The 20,904-nt window shown below is 43.6% G+C and overlaps 3 protein-coding genes across 4 annotated transcripts in view; all 3 read left to right on the top strand.

Moving 5' to 3' along the window:
* The window catches only part of nalf1b (NALCN channel auxiliary factor 1b), a gene marked incomplete at both ends in the record, with an annotated part of 102,135 nt that extends 97,688 nt beyond the window's left edge, over positions 1-4,447 (top strand). The window contains 2 exons of the mRNA XM_080838683.1: positions 2,609-2,780; positions 4,149-4,447. Coding sequence (XP_080694809.1) covers positions 2,609-2,780; positions 4,149-4,447 — 471 coding nt within the window. The remainder of the gene's footprint in view (positions 1-2,608; positions 2,781-4,148) is intronic.
* Positions 4,448-10,937: 6,490 nt separating this feature from the next.
* Positions 10,938-14,988, top strand: abhd13 (abhydrolase domain containing 13). Of its 2 annotated transcripts, none has more exons than XM_080838407.1 (2): positions 10,938-11,077; positions 12,049-14,988. In XM_080838407.1, exon 2 carries the CDS (start codon positions 12,133-12,135, stop codon positions 13,159-13,161), a length of 1,029 nt encoding a protein of 342 aa, XP_080694533.1. In that variant the 5' UTR covers positions 10,938-11,077; positions 12,049-12,132; the 3' UTR covers positions 13,162-14,988. The 2 variants fall into 2 exon arrangements, with proteins under 2 accessions (XP_080694533.1, XP_080694534.1); XM_080838408.1 differs by lacking the exon at positions 10,938-11,077 and adding an exon at positions 11,340-11,362.
* A 2,004-nt stretch (positions 14,989-16,992) lies between these two features.
* Positions 16,993-19,740, top strand: tnfsf13b (TNF superfamily member 13b; the record flags this gene model as incomplete). Its single annotated transcript, XM_080838708.1, has 6 exons — positions 16,993-17,232; positions 17,545-17,641; positions 18,184-18,240; positions 18,782-18,906; positions 19,108-19,258; positions 19,628-19,740. The coding sequence occupies 6 exons, from the start codon at positions 16,993-16,995 to the stop codon at positions 19,738-19,740; spliced, it is 783 nt and encodes a 260-aa protein (XP_080694834.1).
* Positions 19,741-20,904: the final 1,164 nt, after the last annotated feature.

Raw genomic sequence — 20,904 nt, 5'->3', positions numbered from 1 at the left:
TGTCTATCCTAATATTCCTTCCTGATGACTGATACAGCATGTGCTGACAAGACATCAAAGAAAAGACAGGCAGACAGACGTTAGAACCCTGCTCTGCTGTGGTCTCCCCGCTCTTAGCACTCAGGTGCTGTTGAGAGCCCACCCCCTGTCCTCATGCGAGTCTTCTCTGGATGTAAGACCGAGGGGGGCTTTCATTATTTCCTTAATATGATTTTATTCCTCTTGAATGTCAGTGGGATCGGCCTTGGATGACCCGGCGCTGAGGCTAGCTGGGTCAGGCCGGGCCGAGCCAGGGAGCTCCTCCCCTCCGGTTACGTGCCGTACACGTCTTCTGCTTCAGTCTCAGTCCGCCGGCATTAGCGGCCACCTGCTGAGCGCTTGCGCACATAGAATTTATATAAGAGGGTCATGCTAGTCTAGCAGTGTACAATAAAGGCCTGGTATATTTTTTCCCCCTGACTTTATCTATCTGTCTCTCTTTTTTTTCAATTCTTTCTTTATTTCTTTCGTTCCTTCATTCTTTCTGCTGCTTGTTCATATCATCTTTCCTCTCTTTCTTTTATTCATTCGTTTCTTTCTTTCTTTCCTTGTTTTGTATTTTCTCTCCTTCACTCACCCGCATAAACAGTTGACAGGAAGAGGTGACAGCACATAAATATTGACTGTAAACCTCCTCTCAGGAGGAGCTCTGACAGTGCCAGTGCAAGCAATGGCTGCTGAAGCGTAAAGGGGCTTCGGGCAGGTTTAGGTGGCAGCAGCAGTGGTGGCGGTAACGGTGGCGTGGGCTGCCCCGGGGCGATGTCATGACAGTGTTCGTAATTAGCAGTTGTTTAGGGGGTAAAGCGAGTTAGATGTGGTGTCTGCTGGCGGGTGACAGCTCAACTCAACCGATTCCACCTCCGAGGACCTCCTAGAGAGAGCGCGGCAGGAGCACTTTAACTGGGAGAATGTATATGTAAAGCCATGGCATAACAGCAGTCGTAGACGTGAACGGAGAGCAAAAGAGAGAAGAGAGAGACATTTACATTTAGTAATTTAGCAGACGCTTTTGTCCAAAGGGAGAGAACAGTTAAGCTAAGAGCAATAGAGACCTAGTGTAACAAATAATACTAAAAGAGACATAGAAGAGACCCAGAAAAAGAGAGTGAACGAGAGGTGGAGAGAGAAAGCGAGAGAGGCAGAAAATGAATTTGATGAATGCAAATGCAAAACCTGCTGGCCCATTAGCGTAGCGTGATGGGACACGGGCGAGAGGGTGTCAGCTGGTACAGTTGACTCTTGACTAATGGTGGGGCTGCTGGCACACCTCCTCTCGAAGGCCTCAGATAGATGCGCTGTCATAAGTGTATCAACCTTCATTCATCCAGGCTTTTAGTGGCTCTGACAGCGGCAATTCTTAACATGAAAAGAACGCGGCAGAAATGCAGAAGACACTCTTCCTTCATCTCTCTCTCCCAGACGTCCGTGTGAACGGGCGCGGTCAGATGTGTCGCATTTACTGCTGCTTACCCATAGGGAGGGAAGCTGCAAATATGAGCTTGATTTATCTCACCCGCATTGCACGTCTCTTACCAGTGCTGCGGCCCCAGACGCAGATGAGGGAATGTGGTGCTTGAGGTCAAAGGGCAGCAGGAGGTAGATAGCATTATGCTCCTTGGCATCTGCAGTTAACAGTACAGTACACAAGGAAATATAGGAAACAAAACAGAGGTGAATCCTAACACATTTACGCAGAGTAGGGGTCAGTGGTCATTAACCTTCTTTTTGTTTGCTCATTCAGAACCTGAGAATCTGAGTTTGTGGACTTCTGCTAAGTCAAAAGCATGTTGTATGCTCAGTTAAAAGTGGAGCCACCCGAAGGAACTCAAACATAGTAGAGATTTAACCAAATATGGTCAGTTCTGGACAGACCTCACATATTCTATTTCTTTTTACTATGCATGCCCGGCCTGCAAAAGGCACTTACTGCACAGACTTTGGCTGCAACTTTGCCAAAATGGGCAATCAGTCTTGGCTTAATTTCCTCGCCTGAAGTACATGATACTGTCCATGCTTTATACTGTCATTGGGAAGGCCACATCAAAGAATGCATGACTTCCGTGCTCTCTGTCTGTTCTCAAGTTACACACCGAGAGGGGGGCTGAGTTTGACCACTCTGATGCACCAGATAAGTTGGTGGTAGCGGTGTTTGTCTTCTGTGCCGTGCGCACATGTGATTATTTGATTGTATGCGGCGTGAGAGAGAGAGAACAAACTGCCATCTGGTGAGCTTTATAAAATGGAAGCCATATTCCGGTGCAGGGATAGGAATGACGTGTATGTGTGTGTGTGAGAGAGAAAATGTGTGTGTGTGTGTGTGTACGTGCGGATGTGTGTTTACGCATGAGAGGAAGAGGGAGGATGCTGGGTTGCCAGGATGCGTGGGTGTTGGGGGGATTAGCTGATGAGCGTTTCCACGGCACCAGTGATGTAATCAATGGGAATGGAAATCCAGCTTTTCAGGCATTAACCCTCTCGCTCTCTCTCTCTCTCCCTCTCTCTCTCTCTCTTTCTCTCCTTTCAATTCACCCTCCTCTCTCTACCTCTCTCTCTCTCTCTGTTTCTGCAGACTGTCTACAAACCCTGGCTGTGCTCCCAGTACTTCCAGACGACACAGATGCACTGCAGCAACAAGATCCCCTGCAGGCAATACTGCCTGGAGGTGCAGCAGAGATGTCCGTTCATATTGCCAGACAACGATGATCTCATTCACGGAGGGAGTCCTAGTTTCAGATGCCCAGGTGAACAGAATGCCCTTTGGCTTGCAAGCATCACTACCTCTCTCTCTCTCTTTCATTCCCTGTCCCTGACTTGTTCTGGCACCTCTGACAAAGTCAGTGCTGTACTGAGGCTCATGTATTGAGCTGCTGTGGCTGTACCATGGTGTGACCTCTGCTGCCACCTTGTGGGCATGGTTGTTATTGTTGACTTGACATTTCCATGCCTCCTGCGCCTGTCCCGAATACTTCCCCCTCATGGCGATGGTGTCTTGGGACGTATAGTTCAGCCGGGGTTCCTTATGATGTGTCAGGGGCAAGTGAGAGGGCCACGACCTTTCATAATCCCCATGGCTTTATGATGAGCCGCTCGCAGTGCATTGAGCTGCCCTCGCCATGCTCCCCTGGAAGCCATGGCCCCCTGAAGGAGTCCACGTTGACAGAGACCAAAACTGCTGCCGGACCGGGATCATGTTTTGTGCTGAACCGCTTAAACATTGACTGCACTGTCAGCCTGCAATTACCCAGAGGCTCTAATCTTTTTAACGTCCGACGAGCTGTCAACAGAACCGATTTTCTTTGAACAGCACACTTGGAAGTACACTGTAGCCTCAACCACCACACCAACCACAACATTCGGTGCCTTCAGCAAAAGTATTTACTACCCAAGAGAGAGGACACACTTGTATAACACTCTTTAGGAGAAGCAGACTATTTACAAAGCTTGAAGGCTTGGTAGAAGCGGTAGCATTAGGAGCATTGGCTGGAGCCAAACTGTATATTGTTTTACGTGTATGGTTCTGGTGGCTGGAAAATGAAAGCCTAGAATGTAATTCTAAAACCTTGAATTACGCTGCACTAAATCTTTGATGCTGTATCATGCCATGTAAATGCTCAACACATGGTTGAAAGTGTAGAAACATCTTAAAGTTTGGTGCATTTGGCTTTTTTAGTCTTGGTACCAAGCTCACCAAGAAAGCACACTGGGAGATCATTGAATTTTTAAGTGGCCCATGACTATCTGGCAGTCCAATGAACAAGAGTGAATGCCAGGGGGAGTGTTGTTCTGGAGCCACTTTTCATAGTTCAGGCTTGATCCCATGAAGTTCAAGAGGAGCCTCCATGTGGGCTACAACTGTGTGTTGACAGTGGGAATGGTTCTTGCCTACTGAAGAAATTACTATGCTCTTCTTCTCAAAGTGAGGTCCTGACAGAAATAGCTTCTACCTATGAAGAGTCAGACATCAATCTGTATGGTTTTGGACTGAGATTTTTTTGCTGTGCTTGTAGAAAATATATTGTTGTGTGTTGATAGTCTTTCTTGCTAATTTGTGTGTTTCTCTTTGTCCCTCTACTCATGTCTCTCTCTCTATGTGGCTCATCACCTGCCAGGGCTGTCAGAGAACCAGCAGACCCAGTCCAAGACAGAGTGCTGCGACGTGCGATGGGTCATCCGCTCGAACAACAACTCCGAAGGGACGTTGAAAAGAAGCCACCCGTCTTGTCAGCACAGGACCTCGCTGAGCTCCTCGGCTGCCTCCAGACTGTGCAACAGCAAGCTCAAACTTTGTCTGCTGGTCCTGGTCCTCCTCCATACGGTCGCCACTCTCACCGCATCCCACAATGCCACTGGGCTGAGCCTCCCGACGATCTCGCATCTAGACGAGAACTCGAACGCCAATGAGGAATGACGGTCGCCTCACGACTAAAGAACTCATAGCGTCATCATTGGCATTGTGGCAGCGCTTGTCGTGGGCTAGTGTGTCATGCACCCGCAATGCTTTCTGGGACGTGTAGTGCAGGGGTGACAGAGGATGACATGCAAACAGTCAAACAAGCAAACAAAACAAACAGACCCTTAAATAAGACAAAAAAAACTTGGACACGGACAAACACTTAAAAAAAATGATAAGAGCAAGGGACAACACCGCCTGGAAGAAAAAAGGCCACTCTAGAGCTGAGTTCTCTCACACACCTTCTTTCTTTTTGTTGTTTTTGTCTTTTCTATGAACACTGTGTCGGTACAATTTAGATTTTGGTTGCAGTAGACAGGAGAAAGGAATTTATTTGGTTTCTTTTTTTGTCTCTGCACAAAAAGGGAGACTTGGGACACCTAACAAGAAATAGAACTGAATGTGTGCATATTTGTGTGTGTGTGTGTGTGTGTGTGTGTGTGTGTGTGTGTGTGTGTGTTCAGGTGCCCACAAGGTTTCCTTTTGTTTGCATTCCTTATCATAAATCAGAAGAGTCAAACATGGCTGGTCTGTCAATACCGAATATGATGTCATATATATATATATATATATATATATATATGTATATATATATATATATATATATATTTATATATTCCCAAATCTCAAAGCCACTTAACGAAGGAAAAAAAGAAAACATTCAAGATTCTCTTTCTAATCTGAACCAACAACAAGCTTATCAAACTTTGGAGCCTCGCAATAGATGCATGTGTGAACAAATATGTGTCATTGTGATGTCACTTCCTGCTCTGCAACATCAAGCATCAGGAAGCTGAAATAAGCAAGGCAGTCAGAACCTCCATACATCTGTTTTAGCCCTTTAGAAGCATTCTTAAAGATAAAAAATATATATATGTATTCTCTCTTCTATAGTTGCATGTTATTATGTCAATGTTTAGAAAAAAACATGGCCTTGATTCTTTTGATAATCCCTATGGTAATCATAGATGGCAGTTGTGAGGCCGTCCGCTGGAACTGAAACAATGGAACTTTCCAGAGGCAGTAAAGCTTGTCAATTCTGTGTAAAGTCTGAGGTCAACGCTTAATGCCCCTTTGAGACATGACAGAACAGCACCACGCTCTTTCCCCCCTTCATCTCTTACATGGCATCGCGTAAAAGGGCTTATTGATCATTTACACAGTCACACGCTCACAAAACACACATCCCACAGTTAGTGTAGATGCATATTGTTGTTCAGTTGGGTTGTTCATATATGTATATGTAAATATATAGATATCTCAGATGACACTTTGTGCTTTAGGGTGTCATGGAGAACAGGCCCAATCATTTAGCGCTGTGTGAGGAGGGACCCAGGGTCCAGAGATGTGTTAGCTGTTAGCACATTAGCCATAGTGCTAACTCGAAGGATTAGCTGGGAAAAGATGCTTAAGGGCTGATCTTTTAACTTTCATTTGATCCTACCTTTGCTTTTCCTTTTTCTGTTTTTGTTTTCCTCTACGGGTGAGCTCCACCAAGGGGCGACAAACATGGGCATATGTAGGAGGACAGAGAACGGCTTTCCTTGCAGACGAGAGAGGGGAAAAAAAGCATGGAGCAAAGTGTCAGGAGCTACTGCATTCCAGGGGTGTCCCCCGTGGCTGTGCAGATTTCTTAAAGCAGGGCAGCTCCATGCCAAACTAGTGTTTCAAACCAGCAGCAGGCAGAGGGGCGAGATACTTCTGTCTCTCAGTGTGGCGGGGGTTTTGCTCTGAAACAACACTCAGACTAAACAGAGACATTCCTTTGGTGAACGTACTACTATACTGGAAACCAACACAAGCTTTTCAAAGGACTTCTCTGTCAGACAATGCATCAAAACTCTCAACATTTTTATAGCCTGAGGTAAAATGATAGTCTCTCTGGTTTTAGATTGCAGTATAACTAGCTGAATGCACCTTTCCTTTTGCTATGGATGGGTTCTGAATGCATTATGTTACATGTATGTATCACCATCCCATGGGATTTCCAATGTATGGGCATCATTGTGATTTTTTTTATTTTCTTTTGTTTCACTTTTTTTTCACATTGTAAGGACCACATTTACATATGGCTGTGTTTATATATGGCTGTCTATACTTTATCCCATGTCCCTTTTTCAGCAGCTTCTGCTCATATGCTAACTCCTGCTCACTATTCCAGTGTGTCTTAAGTCTGTCATCTACCTCCTTGTTGCCATCTGCCCAGCTATCACAGGTCTACACTGGTCGCCGAAGCCACTGTCCACAAGCTTAGTGGACCAAACACAACCATCGGAACGGTCATCACGCCCATTCATACTGTGTTCTTGAGGAGCCTCTGAGTAGCTTTGTTTTACCCATGATCAGGGAGAGCAAGCAAGGTGATCGGTTTAATGCCCAATGCATTAGCTTTCACTATGAGAACAAGAGGGCATTTGTATTAACAGCTCCAGAGATTAGCAAACAAACAGGCCACAGACAAGAGTTGAGGTTATTTCATTAAAGCCCACTGCACTGAAATGTACCTTTAGAGCAACCAAATCCAAACCATGTAGCCGAGAACGCTTGGGACAAATGGAAACAAGAGACAGAAGGTGTTTTCTGTTTTACAAAAATCATATATCCAATTTTAATTAGGTTATCTTTAGTCCAAGTTTATCTTAATCAAGACAACACAAGAAGCACACCTACATTGATGATCCTACCTCTTATCGTCTTACAGTTGTTCTTAGGGTATGCCAGCATCATCAAACCTAATGAGGAGACAAGAAGCTTCACGTCTTCAATGTGGGCAGACAGGAAAACAGACCCGAAATCAGGAACATACAATTAAGACACATGATTAAACATAAGATTGTATTTACAGTCAGATTGTATTTGAGAGGGATTGTACTAAAGATATGCAGTAAGTAGGAGTGCAAGGTAAATGTAAGTCTTTTGTGGATTTACAAGAGCGCCTCATTTAGGCAGGCTCATGTTAAGCGCCAACCCTGCCAGTACAAGTGCGCTGTTAAACCCCACTTCATCCAAACACTCACACCCAAACTCCACACACACATAAGAATCATCCACTCATTACTTTACTTGGGGGATTGAAGAGGAGGGGATTGTGGGACAGGGCTGTAGATTCTGCTGGTTGCTCATAATTTGATACACAAAATCCTTTCAGCACAAACAGTGCAGTAAATTACATAATCAGGCAAATCCTTCCAGGTAGTTAGTTAAATACTAGCCATAGAGTCCCTGGATAGAAGATAAATATCTAGTGCATTGTTACCATTCTGATTTGACTAGTTGTCAACTTTTGGTTTCCGTTTCCGTGGTTTCCGTTGGAGCACCGCTATGAATGCCTTCAGGTTAACAGAAAAATGTTCAGGCGTGTCACTCATTCTTTCAGGATTTGTGTTTTGCCATCTTCATTTCAGCTGGCTGCTAAACTTAATTTAAGTTTGAAACATGAACATGATAAACAGGGTTTCATAGCTCCTAAAACACCTTTATTTATCATCCTCAACAATTAGGTTTTATTTTAATGACTATAGCATATGAAATAAAAATTGCTCACCACCATAATATCGACATACTGTACATCCATATCAAACCTATATCACAAGTTTCAATAGCAATGGTGCCCCTAATTGATTGACTGCGTGGGATTTAGGTTTTAGCTTTGTCCTCACAAATGTGTGGTTTATGAGTCAGATTGAATCAGTAATTTACACCAACAGCACAGAGAGAACCAACCAGTTCAAACTCAACAAAAAAATCCCCTACTCCTCCATCAAACCAATGAGGTCTTTGAGCTGTTTGTGTGTGTGCTTGTGTGTGTAAGAGAGAGTATATTTTCTTTGCCTGTAGACTCTAAAATCAGCAAAGTAAATAAGAACACCTCTCCCGATCTTTCACCACGCCAGAAAACAGAACTATATCCACGCGCATACTATTCTTTTCTCTCCAAACCCGTAGACCTATGCAGCCCAGAACTTCTGTTCTCTGTTTGTTTGTTTGTTCTTTTGTAAATATGTCATGACAATGAGGTCACCTCAAGTTTGGGGTTATCCTGTGTTATGAGTCATTATTATTATTATTATGATTATTATTATGTACTGTTTATGTCTGAAATCATCAACTGAAGTTCCTGTTGAGGTCTATTCTGAGAGTGTTGTGATTTAGTCAAGCATTAGGACTATGCTCTGGATCACAACCTCACTGAGAAAAAAAGGCTGTGATGGTGGTGTGATGTGGAAAAGCAATGATTGAAAAAAGATATATATATATATATAGAATATATATAGATATATATACAAAAAGGTGAAAAGGCATATAGAAATATCATTATGATTATTATTGAACTACCGGTATATTGTAATATTATAGATGCTTTAGTTCAGTAACTTCTTTAATTTTTTTACAAACAAACTTTGATGAAATTATTTATAAAACAATCTCACAAGTCATGATCTTTTCAAGAAAGTATGAAAACTACTGCTACAATTACTAAAATTGTGTTCTGATGAAAATAAACACAGAGATGTAATCTGTTACCTTGTGTCTGAGTGGTCTCTTCTTTCCCATGTTCCGTCAAGGAAAGCCTCAGTGACATGTGGCTCAGCTGGTGACATTTTGCTCCCACACACAGCTATGGGAACTAAGCAACAAGGCCTATGTTATGTATATTATTACATTTAAAACATGGGGAGTTTAATGATCGTGGCAACACCTCTTCTTAGGGCACTACAGCTACATGCAGTTATTCAATCTCATGGGGCAGGTACAGAGTGAAAGAGCAGGGTTTGGGCTAGTTGACAGTTGGAAAGCATGGGGTAAGGCTTCATTGCTGAGGAGGAGTCAGATGGTAACTAGTTTTGTTTGTGAGCAAAAAGAGGAAACTAGACGAGCAGCAGCAGTTTCTCAAGCAAAACAAGGGCAAAGAACTGGCATGATGTTGAGTTGAGGAAGATCAGCCGGAGAGAAATATGGGTTATGGATGCTAACCATATTAAACTGGCATGATGTTGAGTTGAGGAAGATCAGCTGGAGAGAAATATGGGTTATGGATGCTAACCATATTAAACTGGCATGATGTTGAGTTGAGGAAGATCAGCTGGAGAGAAATATGGGTTATGGATGCTAACCATATTAAACTGGTATGATGTTGAGTTGAGGAAGATCAGCTGGAGAGAAATATGGGTTATGGATGCTTACCATATTAAACTGGCATGATGTTGAGTTGAGGAAGATCAGCTGGAGAGAAATATGGGTTATGGATGCTTACCATATTAAACTGGCATGATGTTGAGTTGAGGAAGATCAGCTGGAGAGAAATATGGGTTATGGATGCTAACCATATTAAACTGGCATGATGTTGAGTTGAGGAAGATCAGCTGGAGAGAAATATGGGTTATGGATGCTTACCATATTAAACTGGCATGATGTTGAGTTGAGGAAGATCAGCTGGAGAGAAATATGGGTTATGGATGCTTACCATATTAAACTGGCATGATGTTGAGTTGAGGAAGATCAGCTGGAGAGAAATATGGGTTATGGATGCTAACCATATTAAATTAATTGTTAAAGCCACTCATGATGTCCTCCTTTCTCTGCATAACCTCAGTGGTAGGGTGAAGACTGAAGCGGCAAGTTGTGTATAGGCCTATGTGTGAAAAATACAGGTATGTTTTGGCAGTAGTGGATAGGCTTTTAATGATGGGTTGAGGCATGGACCAAACTCAGACATGGTGATTCAAATTTTTACATCTGAAATTCTGTCTTGATTCAGCTTTCCGTTAGTGGTTTCCAGTGACAACAGTAAGGTGTTTGTGGAAAATAAGGAGTGACATAATGCAAGCTCTAGGGATTAAGGTTAGGGTATGTTTATCACCCCCAGAGCCAGGTAATGGTTAATTGTGCAAATGGTATTTTGAAAGCCGAAATAGTGAAAATATGTGCATCATGCTTTAACCATTTAATGTAATATAATTGTTTGTATGCATGTCTATATTTGATTCCTAGTCCAAGTCCTATTACCTTGCTTCTATTACACCTGAATTTTCCTAACGGAATTTATAAAAGTGTATCTATCTATAAAAAAAACATACCCCAAAAAGTGTCAAATTGTTGCATAGTGTTAATTTAAGAACAAGGAAGTGTTAAAGTTAAAACACCAAAAACTACAATCTTCCGGTAGACTTGCGCACTATTTTGTGAATATAGGAATAGGAACCATTTGTATAAGCGGCAAGACTTCCGGGAAAAGATGCAAGTGGGTTAACGTTACCTTTCTCCATACATTATATACTCTCTTTAGTGATGCCTCACACAAAATATGTCACAACAATTGGTCTCATTTCAATTGATTTAATGTCCTTGTAATGTACACCGCAAAACATTTAGCTAGTTGCTGCCAAGAAAACTTGGGTTAGAATGCATCTGGCGAATCTGTCCGGAATTTCGCAATTGTGACACCGATGAAGGAAGTTAGAGGAAATGTCAGCTGGCTTTATCACCCATATTATTTTAGATTGGGGCGGACTGGTTAAACCGTGTTTACGCTTTTCTAACAATGTCATGTTGCTCGCTGAAGGTGCACAGTTCCAGGATGGAGGAAAGGTAAACCAGTATTTAAAACCACAATAATGACAAAGGAGTGATTTGAATTGCGGCATTGACTAGCTAGCTAAGACAGATAGCTATTGCTAACTTAGTAGGGTGGCAAGCCAGCTTTGCCTAACCGGTTACGTGGATGTGTACCTTCAAGTTAGAGCAAACAAAGCTGGTGTGCAGTGTATGACTGACTCATTTGGCTCATCAAGAATCAACCCACCAAACTCCCAGTGGCACCGAGATAACACTATATTTCATTTGCAGAAGATGAAATGGCAGCTTTTGGTGACTGTAAGCTCGTTTATACTGTGTTGAATCTCCCGTGTTTAGCCACGTTGATTCTGAAAATGTGACTAGCAGGAGCAAGCCTAGCCAGCAATGCTACTGATCGCTAACTAGCTAAACTGGATAACTGGTTTGGTTTACAGCACAGCACTTAGGTTAACCAGTATTCAGTCCATTCGTCTGGTAAAACATAACAAACTTATTGTTCAACTCGTTCGTAAGTGTACTATTTTGCCTTTTATACGCATTCTTTGTTGGAAATGTCTTTTTCGTAAGGAATGAGACGTGTCATTCTGGGATACGGGTAGATTAAGGTCGAATGCTGTAATGATGCATGCAGAATGATTGCGGGGAACTTAATACCCAAAGGCAGAATTGGTATCCACACTGAAAATTTAATCTGACATTTCTTGGTTCAGCGGACACGAATTTATAGCTCAGTTACATGTATTCCGCTGAACTGCCCATGTCATCTATTTGAGGCGATGGAAGGTAACGCACTAACGCAATGGCTTATGCCTACGTTATATCTCGAAATTATGCGTTTTTTTGTGTGTGTTTGACAACTGGAATTGCAGGTTTAACGTTACAGCCTCCAGTATCTCATGACCATGTGCACAACGTGACATTTCCTGGTAGAGAGTTGAAAATCACTGCTGTAAGTCTGTTACCCATCATGTTTTGCTTTACAGAATTGGTGACTGATTGAGAGGAGACGTATAAACACAGGGGCCTGTCTCCATCCCATCCTGCCTCGTCCCTTCCCAGAGGTTGTGATGGAGAAGCCGTGGAGGTTGTGGGGGCCTCTGAGGCGCTGCCTGCTGGCTACAGGCTCAAGGATGTGGGGCGTGTGTCGCATCTCGCTGCTGGCACTCATCCTGACCTTCCACCTGTATGGTGGTTTCCTTCTGCTGGGGCTCATCCTGTGTTCGGTGGCCGGTATCCTCTACAAGTTCCAGGACGTGCTGCTCTACTTCCCTGACCAGCCGTCGTCGTCGCGCCTATACGTGCCCGTTCCCACTGGCATCCCGCATGAGAGCGTGTTTGTGCGTGCCAAGGACGGCGTGCGCGTCAGCCTCATCCTGCTCCGCTACACCGGTGACCCAGCAGCAGGTGACCCCACTGCCCCGGCGCCCACCATCCTCTACTTCCATGGCAACGCAGGCAACATCGGCCACCGGGTGCCCAACGCGCTGCTGATGCTGGTCAACCTGAAGGCACATGTGGTGCTGCTGGATTACCGCGGCTACGGCAAGAGCGAGGGCGAGCCCAGCGAGGAGGGCCTGTACCTGGATGCCGAGGCGGCGCTAGACTTCATCATGACGCGACCTGAGGTCGATAAGACCAAGGTGGTGCTGTTTGGACGCTCACTGGGCGGCGCCGTGGCCATCCGGCTGGCATCCGCCAACCCACACCGCGTGGCAGCATTGGTGGTGGAGAACACCTTCCTGAGCATCCCACACATGGCCGCCACGCTCTTCTCCTTCCTGCCTGTGCGCCACCTGCCGCTCTGGTGCTACCGCAACAAGTTCCTGTCGTACCGGCAGGTGACGCAGTGCCGCATGCCCTCTCTGTTTGTCTCGGGCCTGTCGGACCAGCTCATCCCGCCCGTTATGATGAAGCAGCTGTACGAGCTGTCGCCCGCGCGGACTAAGCGGCTGGCCATCTTCCCCGAAGGCACGCACAACGACACGTGGCAGTGCCAGGGCTACTTCGCAGCGCTCGAGCAGTTCATGAAAGAGCTGCTCAAGAGCCACACCCAGGAGGAGACGGCGCAGGGCTCTGCCAGTGTCACCATCATATAAGACCGGGTGGGGGTCGGTCGACAAGCAGGAGATACCTCCTAGGCCTTCTCCGCGGGATTGGCATGATCCCCTCTCAACACATCCATTGTTTGGTTATGAATAAGAATGTACGCTTTTTTTGCTATACTTGTACGGTCAACTCAACTTTTTTTCTTCTTCCCACTCCACTGGACAAACCTCACTGACTTACCAATGTAACCAGACACAATGATGGTAGAAGCAGGATGTGTGTGGAGACATGGAAGGAGAAATTCAATTATGTTTTCAAGAAAGTTATTTCTCGTTTGTTTTTTGATGGTTGTTTTTTTTCCCTAAAGATACTATCAATGCATGAGCAACACTTTCAATCATGACAGTACCCATCTGACGACGTATATATATATATATCTGCCTAATATATGCATCCAACTGAAGCTGATCAGTATATGAAATATGTTGATCTGTTGAATTACTATTTTAAGGTGCAGGAAGGTACCTAATTACAAAGCTCATAAAGCTTGATTTGTGGAGTGAACTAGTGTGTGCCCTGTCAAACTCTGGACTAAAGGAAATTTAAATAATTATATTGTTTGGAATTCTGATTCTTGATGTGTGCATAGTATTCAACTGTCAAAGCACTTAAAACCCCACCTGCAAATGGATTCATAGACAACCAATAGGTTATTTGTTTGTGAAAAGACCAAAAATCCATATCTCCCTCATATCTTTGGTCCAGTTAGTGTTGTATTGTTCTTTTTTGCGCATCCTCTCGATGTGAGGAAATCCTTACAGAATGACCCTGTCTCCCTCACTTCCCATCAAATGGTATGCTGCATTACAACAAAAGTCCAGGTCATTTACCAACTAATGAGAATGAAGCCCGGTTCATCCTGATGTAAATAACATAATTATCATCATCAGAGCTGCTCTTCTTTATCTAATTCCTTATCTGTTTTTGAATATTTTTGAATTGGGCATGTATAAAAATGACTAAATGTTCAAGAGTTTGCCTGCTTGAGTCATATGTGTAGCATTTGGGTAGGTCGATGCAGACACTGGGAACTATGTGGCCCTTATATTCGGAAAGGGTTACAGACTTTTGGGGGGAAAAAATAATGTGGCGTGGTCCATTGAGGCGTTGTCGTGCAAGAAAAGCAAAGCAGTTCTCAGCTTGTCTACCAGAGGAACCTGGCTGTAGGACTAGCCGAACCAGGAGCCAATGGGTACCGCAGCCACCAAATGAGCACAAAGCCATCAAAGTTCCTGATCTGCATCATCCTGAGCAGATGTGTTGTGAAAATTCTGATCTTTTTTTTTTCTTAACATGGCTGTGCTCTCAACAGACTTACCTCTGTGTTTGTTTGATTCTGGTGTACAAAATAGGCTACAATTCGTTTCATAAAAGCTGTTTTTCAAATGTTTTTCATCTTTCATATGGTGTCAAAGTGTTGTGAAAGTGATACAAAATAAGGATTTGTAGAGCATGACAAATACGTTCAGATTCATTTTTTTCCTTCTCTGCCTTACATTAACAACTGTTTTGTTTGGCTTATTAAGCACTTTCTCGGGGTATGCTACTTTTATGTGCGCGTGTGTGTATGTGCTTGTGCTTGTGTGTGTGTGTGTGCGTGTGTGTGTGTGTCTCTCTCTCTCTCTCTCTCTCTGTTTGTGTGTGTGTGTGTGTGTGTGGGTGGCAGGAAGTGCTCACACATATGTGTGTGTTTGTATGTGCCAGTGTTCCTGTTTGTGCTAACTCCAGTCCTGTCTAGAGCCTGGAGAGACTCATTGAAATTACTTTCTTTCCTCAGAATTGTCACACATTTTTCTTGGAGATGCAGTGTAGATCCATTACCGTAACAAAGGATCTTGAATTCATTCCATTCCCAAACATACAGATTATATATATATATATATTTTTAAATGTTCTTGATATCTATAATTTAGAACCATACTTGTGAACCCTAAATCTTTGCCATTGAAATTCAGCACCAGAACACCTGTGAAAAAAGGTGATTGTCATCACTCACATGGCGCTAGCTGCAGTCCCTACAGCAGGTACAGCCATTCTGCTTGGTGAGGTGGGCCTACATTTCCTCAGGGCTTTCTGAGATATTGCTCTGAGACCAGGCAAATTTGGTAGGAATAATCCACATGCAGAGTGTAATTTAAAACAACCATGGAGTGACCGTGTAAAGCATTGGTTTGTTCTCCAAATGCTCAGAATGCCAGTGGTGGTTGCTGCTGGTGCCATGTTGGTGCCAGCTCTCGACTAGCCAACGAAGAGTGCTGGTCAGCCTGTGGAGTTTGTTTTAGGCACCTGAGGAACACAACTGCTTTGACTTGCTCATATTCAAGTGCACCGTTTATTCTGCAACAGCATCAAGACTCTGGAGGTCGCTTGTTTGTGTAGTCTAGGACAAAGGCTTTGTGTTGTCATATTTTAAGTTCATTTTGAGCACAGAGACATTAATGTAGAAGGTGTAGAAATGAGTGATCGTGTCTTGATCGGTGCAGCCGTGCTGATGTGCCAGGACTTTTTTTCTCTGTGAATGTTTTAATGTTGGAGAATGTGAGAGGAGTCCCCTCTGCTGTGTGTCTTTTGGACTGATTCACTGGACTCAGTTCAGTTCCCATGGACCTTCATACACTGACCACACACACAAATACACACAGCCAGCCATTTCCTTTGGTTTTTCCCATATCACCTGTCTGGTTTAGTTATTTAATTACTTCATCATTTCTGACATGGTGCAATGTTGGTTTTTTTATGTGCGTGTTTGTGTGTAAGGTTATGATGGAAGTTTTAGTCTGTATTTAGTCTAACATTTAGTCACCGTGGGTTTCACTTCATGATCAGGGTTGGTTGACTGCATTTTGCCTTTGGCAATTTTTCATTTCATGTAGAAAAGCTTGGGTTGTGTTCTATCTACCTGTCACCATGGTAAGGATCTACACCACATGTAGTAGGATGTATATTTTTCTCATTTCATTTTGTTCTTTTCTATGCACTCAGTCACACTTTCTATGACCTGTACAGTTACAGTACATGCAATAAAGACATGTAAAACTGAAGCCACTTTGTGTGTGTATGTGTTTGCAATGACCTTACTTCCTCCTAAGATTCCAGGAAGAAAAAGGGAGAACAGCAACATTAGTTTTGTTTTCTTTTTATCTCTACATGGCAGCTTTTTCTGATTACCCTCTGTGCGTTTCCTCAACTTCCTCTTTTGTGACTGGTTAGCTGAGAACTGTGTTGCGTCTTCCGTCTTCATGTGCTTTGCCTTCATTGCAGTTATCTCCTCCAGAATTGAAGTATTTTCTGCCTCGTTTGTGAAGTTATGGTGTAGCTTCTAGAATATTGACAGGAAGCATATGGCTGTGGTTGAGCATCCGCTGACGGGCAGGATTTGGCACTCAGTCATAGCGTTCACCTCAGTCATCGCAGGGCAGATATCGTCACTGGGGTCCAACCACTTTTGGTCTAGACAGAAAGCTCTGGAGGTCAGGATTGAGGTGAAGGTGCTTTCTTATGTTGTAACATTAGTACTAAAGCATGATTTCACACCAGAAGGAATTTTTTCTTAGTTCAGCCAATTGTATGTTAGCCTCCTGTATTTCAAACTGGTTTCTTCTCTTAGTAGGAAAAGGAGTGAAAGCAACCGCCTGAGGAGCAATTCCGCAGCAACACTTTCGTTTTAGCTGCCAGAGCTCAAGCCCCTGGCATCATCAACCAGAGGGGACGGCCCAAAGCCTGAAACCTAAGCAGAACTGCTAAAGAACAGTCTTTAAGAGCCATGCTCTGTGTGTGAGTGGAGCCTTTTGGGCAAGCTGGCGGACGTTTCAGCCCGCGGGATGGTGAGGGTCAATGGGGCTGGTGGCGGCGGGAGGGGAGGGGTGCCCTGGATGGTGGCACTGCTGGCCCTGGCGGCGGTCACCTCGTCGTCACTGTCGGCCCTGTCACTGTACCGCGTGCTGGCCCTGCAGGCGGAGGTGGAGGGGCTGCGCTCGGAGGTGAGCCGACGCCGAGAGGAGCGCTGGGGGGCGCCAGGAGAGACCCAGCAGCAGAGGCCAGAGGATGACGACTGGACCAAGGTCAGTCAGTCAATCAATCAGTGGGTTTGATTCCTGCAAAAGTAAGAGGGGTGCCGTGTGTTGTTGTGTCTAATGCAGGTAGCCAGCTTTTAACTTTCATAAGTTATTAGCTCTGTTTTGTATTTATTAAATATCAATTTACTTGATTTCAAATGTGTGCAAGAGGACATTTTGTGTGGGAATTTTGCTTCAGTTTTTAAATCAGCCTGACAACATATGTTACACATAGTCAAATGGATTAATATGTATTTAATTAATGCAACCATTTGTATTTAATTAATGTAACCATTTAAACATGTCTCACACACACAGACAGAGCAGCAGCGGCAGCTTGATGCCACAAGTGAAACTGCGACTGACACGCCTGAGAGACATGCAAAGAGGAGAAGCACCAGAGAAGAACAGGCAGGTAAAACAGTCATTAAAGCGCGGACATTTGATTACAGAGATGTAGAATATTACTCATTACTGGTGTCAGAGTTTTAATTATTTAAGGGATATAACACTTCATTCTAAGCTATGTTTTTCTCAGATGTCTTTAAACTTTCTCAAGTGAAATAAAGATAAACTTAGTTTTAGTTTTTTAGTTTTTTTAGAACAGCTTGCACAAATAATACTAAAAGTAATAGAAGTCGTATATAAAGATGACAGTTATACTAAAATTACAATAAGCCCATATTTTATGGGCTTGTTAAAATGAGTTATTTCACACACAAAAAACGCTGAGTCATAAAGCTGTGGTATTAACTGACACTGTGTGCTTCTCATTATTTACTCTGAGCTGCAGTACGTGGTTTTAACACCTTAGCATACATGTTCGAATATTGGCTGCACAGTTGATTTTGAGAGATAAGACTAAAAAAGCATGAGCGGAAGCTGCGAGGTTGTCTGCAAAGCGAACCTTTCCATAACCTAATGCATTCAACTGTACTCTTGGTTCTTCCTCTACAGTATTGCAGCCTTGTTTGCAGATGTTGGCAGATAACAAGAGGTCAACCTTTCAGAAGGGTGAGGCACACGGACTGGGCCTCTCCACTCTCCCCAGTCCTCTTCTCTGTTGTTCTGGGCAATGTTGTTTTGGGGTCAGCTGTAATGTAATCACAGCACTGAGTCTGCCTCAGTGGAAAGGATTATCAGCTTTTCGGAGGGAAAGTCTTTAAAATGTCATCCTCTGACCTGAAAAGAGGTTATATCCTCAAATGCTGTGGGAAATATTACCTAAAATGTTGTGTTAAATGTTAGCATAGCACATTTACCCTCTTTAAAAAAAAAAAAAAAAAAAAAAACACAAGTTGAGCAATAAATTCTCCTCAGGAGATTCCCAGTGAGGTTTTGCCAATAAACAGTAGAAGGTCAGGGATTGGACTCTCAGGACTGTTTGTCAAAATTGGCAGGTAATGCCCTGAGCAGAACAAAAAAAAAGGAGATGCAAAGAGGAATCTTTTTAAATCTTACATTTCAGTGCTAGGTAATGTCCTGTTCTGCTCAGGGCATTACCTGCATGTCCTGTGAACCATAGCTTTAAATGCTATCTCTGCTGCTACTCTAGAGTTCGCCCTGGAGACGCACACAGGCATCCCCTGGCAGACGGGCCTGATACGGGGCACAGCCCTGGAGCTCCGTGAGGACATCATCCAGGTCAACGAAGAAGGCTTCTTTTTCATCTACAGCCAGGTTTGCAATCATTCAAGACTTGTCACATCCATGTCTCTTTCTTCATATTTATTTAATTTAAGCTGAATTAAATTATTTCACGAGAGCTTGTGATGAAATGGCCTTTATTAACACATAAGCAATTGTGCAATTGTACCGGGGGACCTGTATTTTATAGTACTACAACAAAACTTTTTGGGATGGTGTTTGCCATGCTTCTAGGTATACTACACTGACCCTAGGTATGCTATGGGACACATCATCATACGCATGAAAAAGAACGTGGTGGGGGACGAGCGTCAGCATGTCATCCTCTTCCGCTGCATCCAGAACATGAACAGCCTCTTCCCCTTCAACACCTGCTACACGGGAGGTAAGAGCTAAGCCAGGGGTGACAGCTGCTAAAGCCGTGCCTGCGGCGGGTGCTTCAGGTGGGAGATGCTGGGGTTTGGCATCGGCAGAATGTCTGGCTTTTGGAGACCCATAGTCCTGCATATTTTTGACTTTCTATTCCAATGATAACCCCAGCAAGAAGTGCTTTCTTATAATCGACTTGCTTGCTTATAATCTAATGGCTTGATGTGGATCTATATTGATGTGGATCTACAGCTATATTGCCTTTACAGGTGCATGCGTAGGCCACATGGTCTTCACATAAACGCATAAACTATCTGTGTTAATTGTGTTGTCAGCCAGAGATGAATGATTTGCCTATAATATCCCATCTCTGCTCTGCTTGCAGGCATAGCCAAACTCGAGGTGGGCGACAAGGTGGAATTGCTCATCCCACGATCTGCTGCCAATGTGTCCCTGGGGGGGGACTTCACCTTCCTTGGAGCCATCAAGTTAGCCTAAGCCGTAAGACTGGAACTAGACGATTTGCACACAGTGCCAATTACCACAGACTTACATTGTATCTTTGAACTACAATGGTGACACTACACTTTCATATCAAAGACAGAAGAAAACATATCACAGATGGTGGAGGTAACAAATGTACAAGCCTTTGGACCATTCTGTAGTTACTTCTTCAGTGAGTACTTTTGGGGGAAGTGGGAAAGCAGTCTTCCCTTGACAGATCTTATCAGCACATAGACCAATCCTTTGTCCAAGTCTTTGGACTTTCAGACAAGAAGAAAAAAGGACAGTAATGAATACAACGTGAAAGCAGCATTAACTACTTAAGAGGCATGGGAAACGTCCCCTAGTTTCCAGTTGCTCTTCCCTTGCTACTGATAACTGATACCCATGGTGGACAGTACATCCTAATGGCTGTTATATGCAGGAACAGGAAAAAGATAAGGTTGAATACACACACACAAGAAAACAGTACACATGAACTGCAGTGGATGGGAACACTTTCGATTTTGTTTGGTGTGATCCAAGCTGAAATACTCCATTTTGTATTGCAATAAATACATTTGCACATCTGTACAGGCAAAGCAATATTGTCATGTGGACAAGACAAGAACATAGTAGACAAGAACGTTGCTGTCTGTTGTATTACTTGTTGATAAGTCATTCATGTGTTTAATGTCTTGGAGGATCTGATTGCAGTGTGTACAGTGTTTCCTGTACAGTGCGTACAGTCTTCACTGTGCATGCCATGGCAACAGTTGCGACAGTTAAACACACAACAGGCATCAATTTTGGCACATGAAAAAAAAAACAGGCTAACTGCAGTCTCTGCATCACTTGACTTGCTAATACAGTTAATGCTACTACAAACAGGAAGTCTTGAAACTTGATCAGCATTTTGACATTTTCTCACTTCATTAGCAACAGTGTATTATTTGGGAAGAAGAGATATGGGCAGAAAGCTGTATTTCTGACTGACGGTTCTGTTTTTCAACTTGGTGCACAGTATTTAGCAGTGTTATTCATCCATCTATCTGTTCCATATTTGCTTTGTGCTTAGCCATACATACACTCCCTCTGCTTGTAGCTTACCTTGAATAACATTACCATTGTGACCAGTATCTAAAGCAATGTGTATCTGACTACACAAAGTTATTTTAC

This window comes from Sprattus sprattus (assembly GCF_963457725.1).
Source record: "Sprattus sprattus genome assembly, chromosome: 5".
Lineage (NCBI taxonomy): Eukaryota > Metazoa > Chordata > Actinopteri > Clupeiformes > Clupeidae > Sprattus > Sprattus sprattus.
Note: the sequence above shows the minus strand (reverse complement) of the source record. Positions and strands in the feature narration are given on the sequence as shown.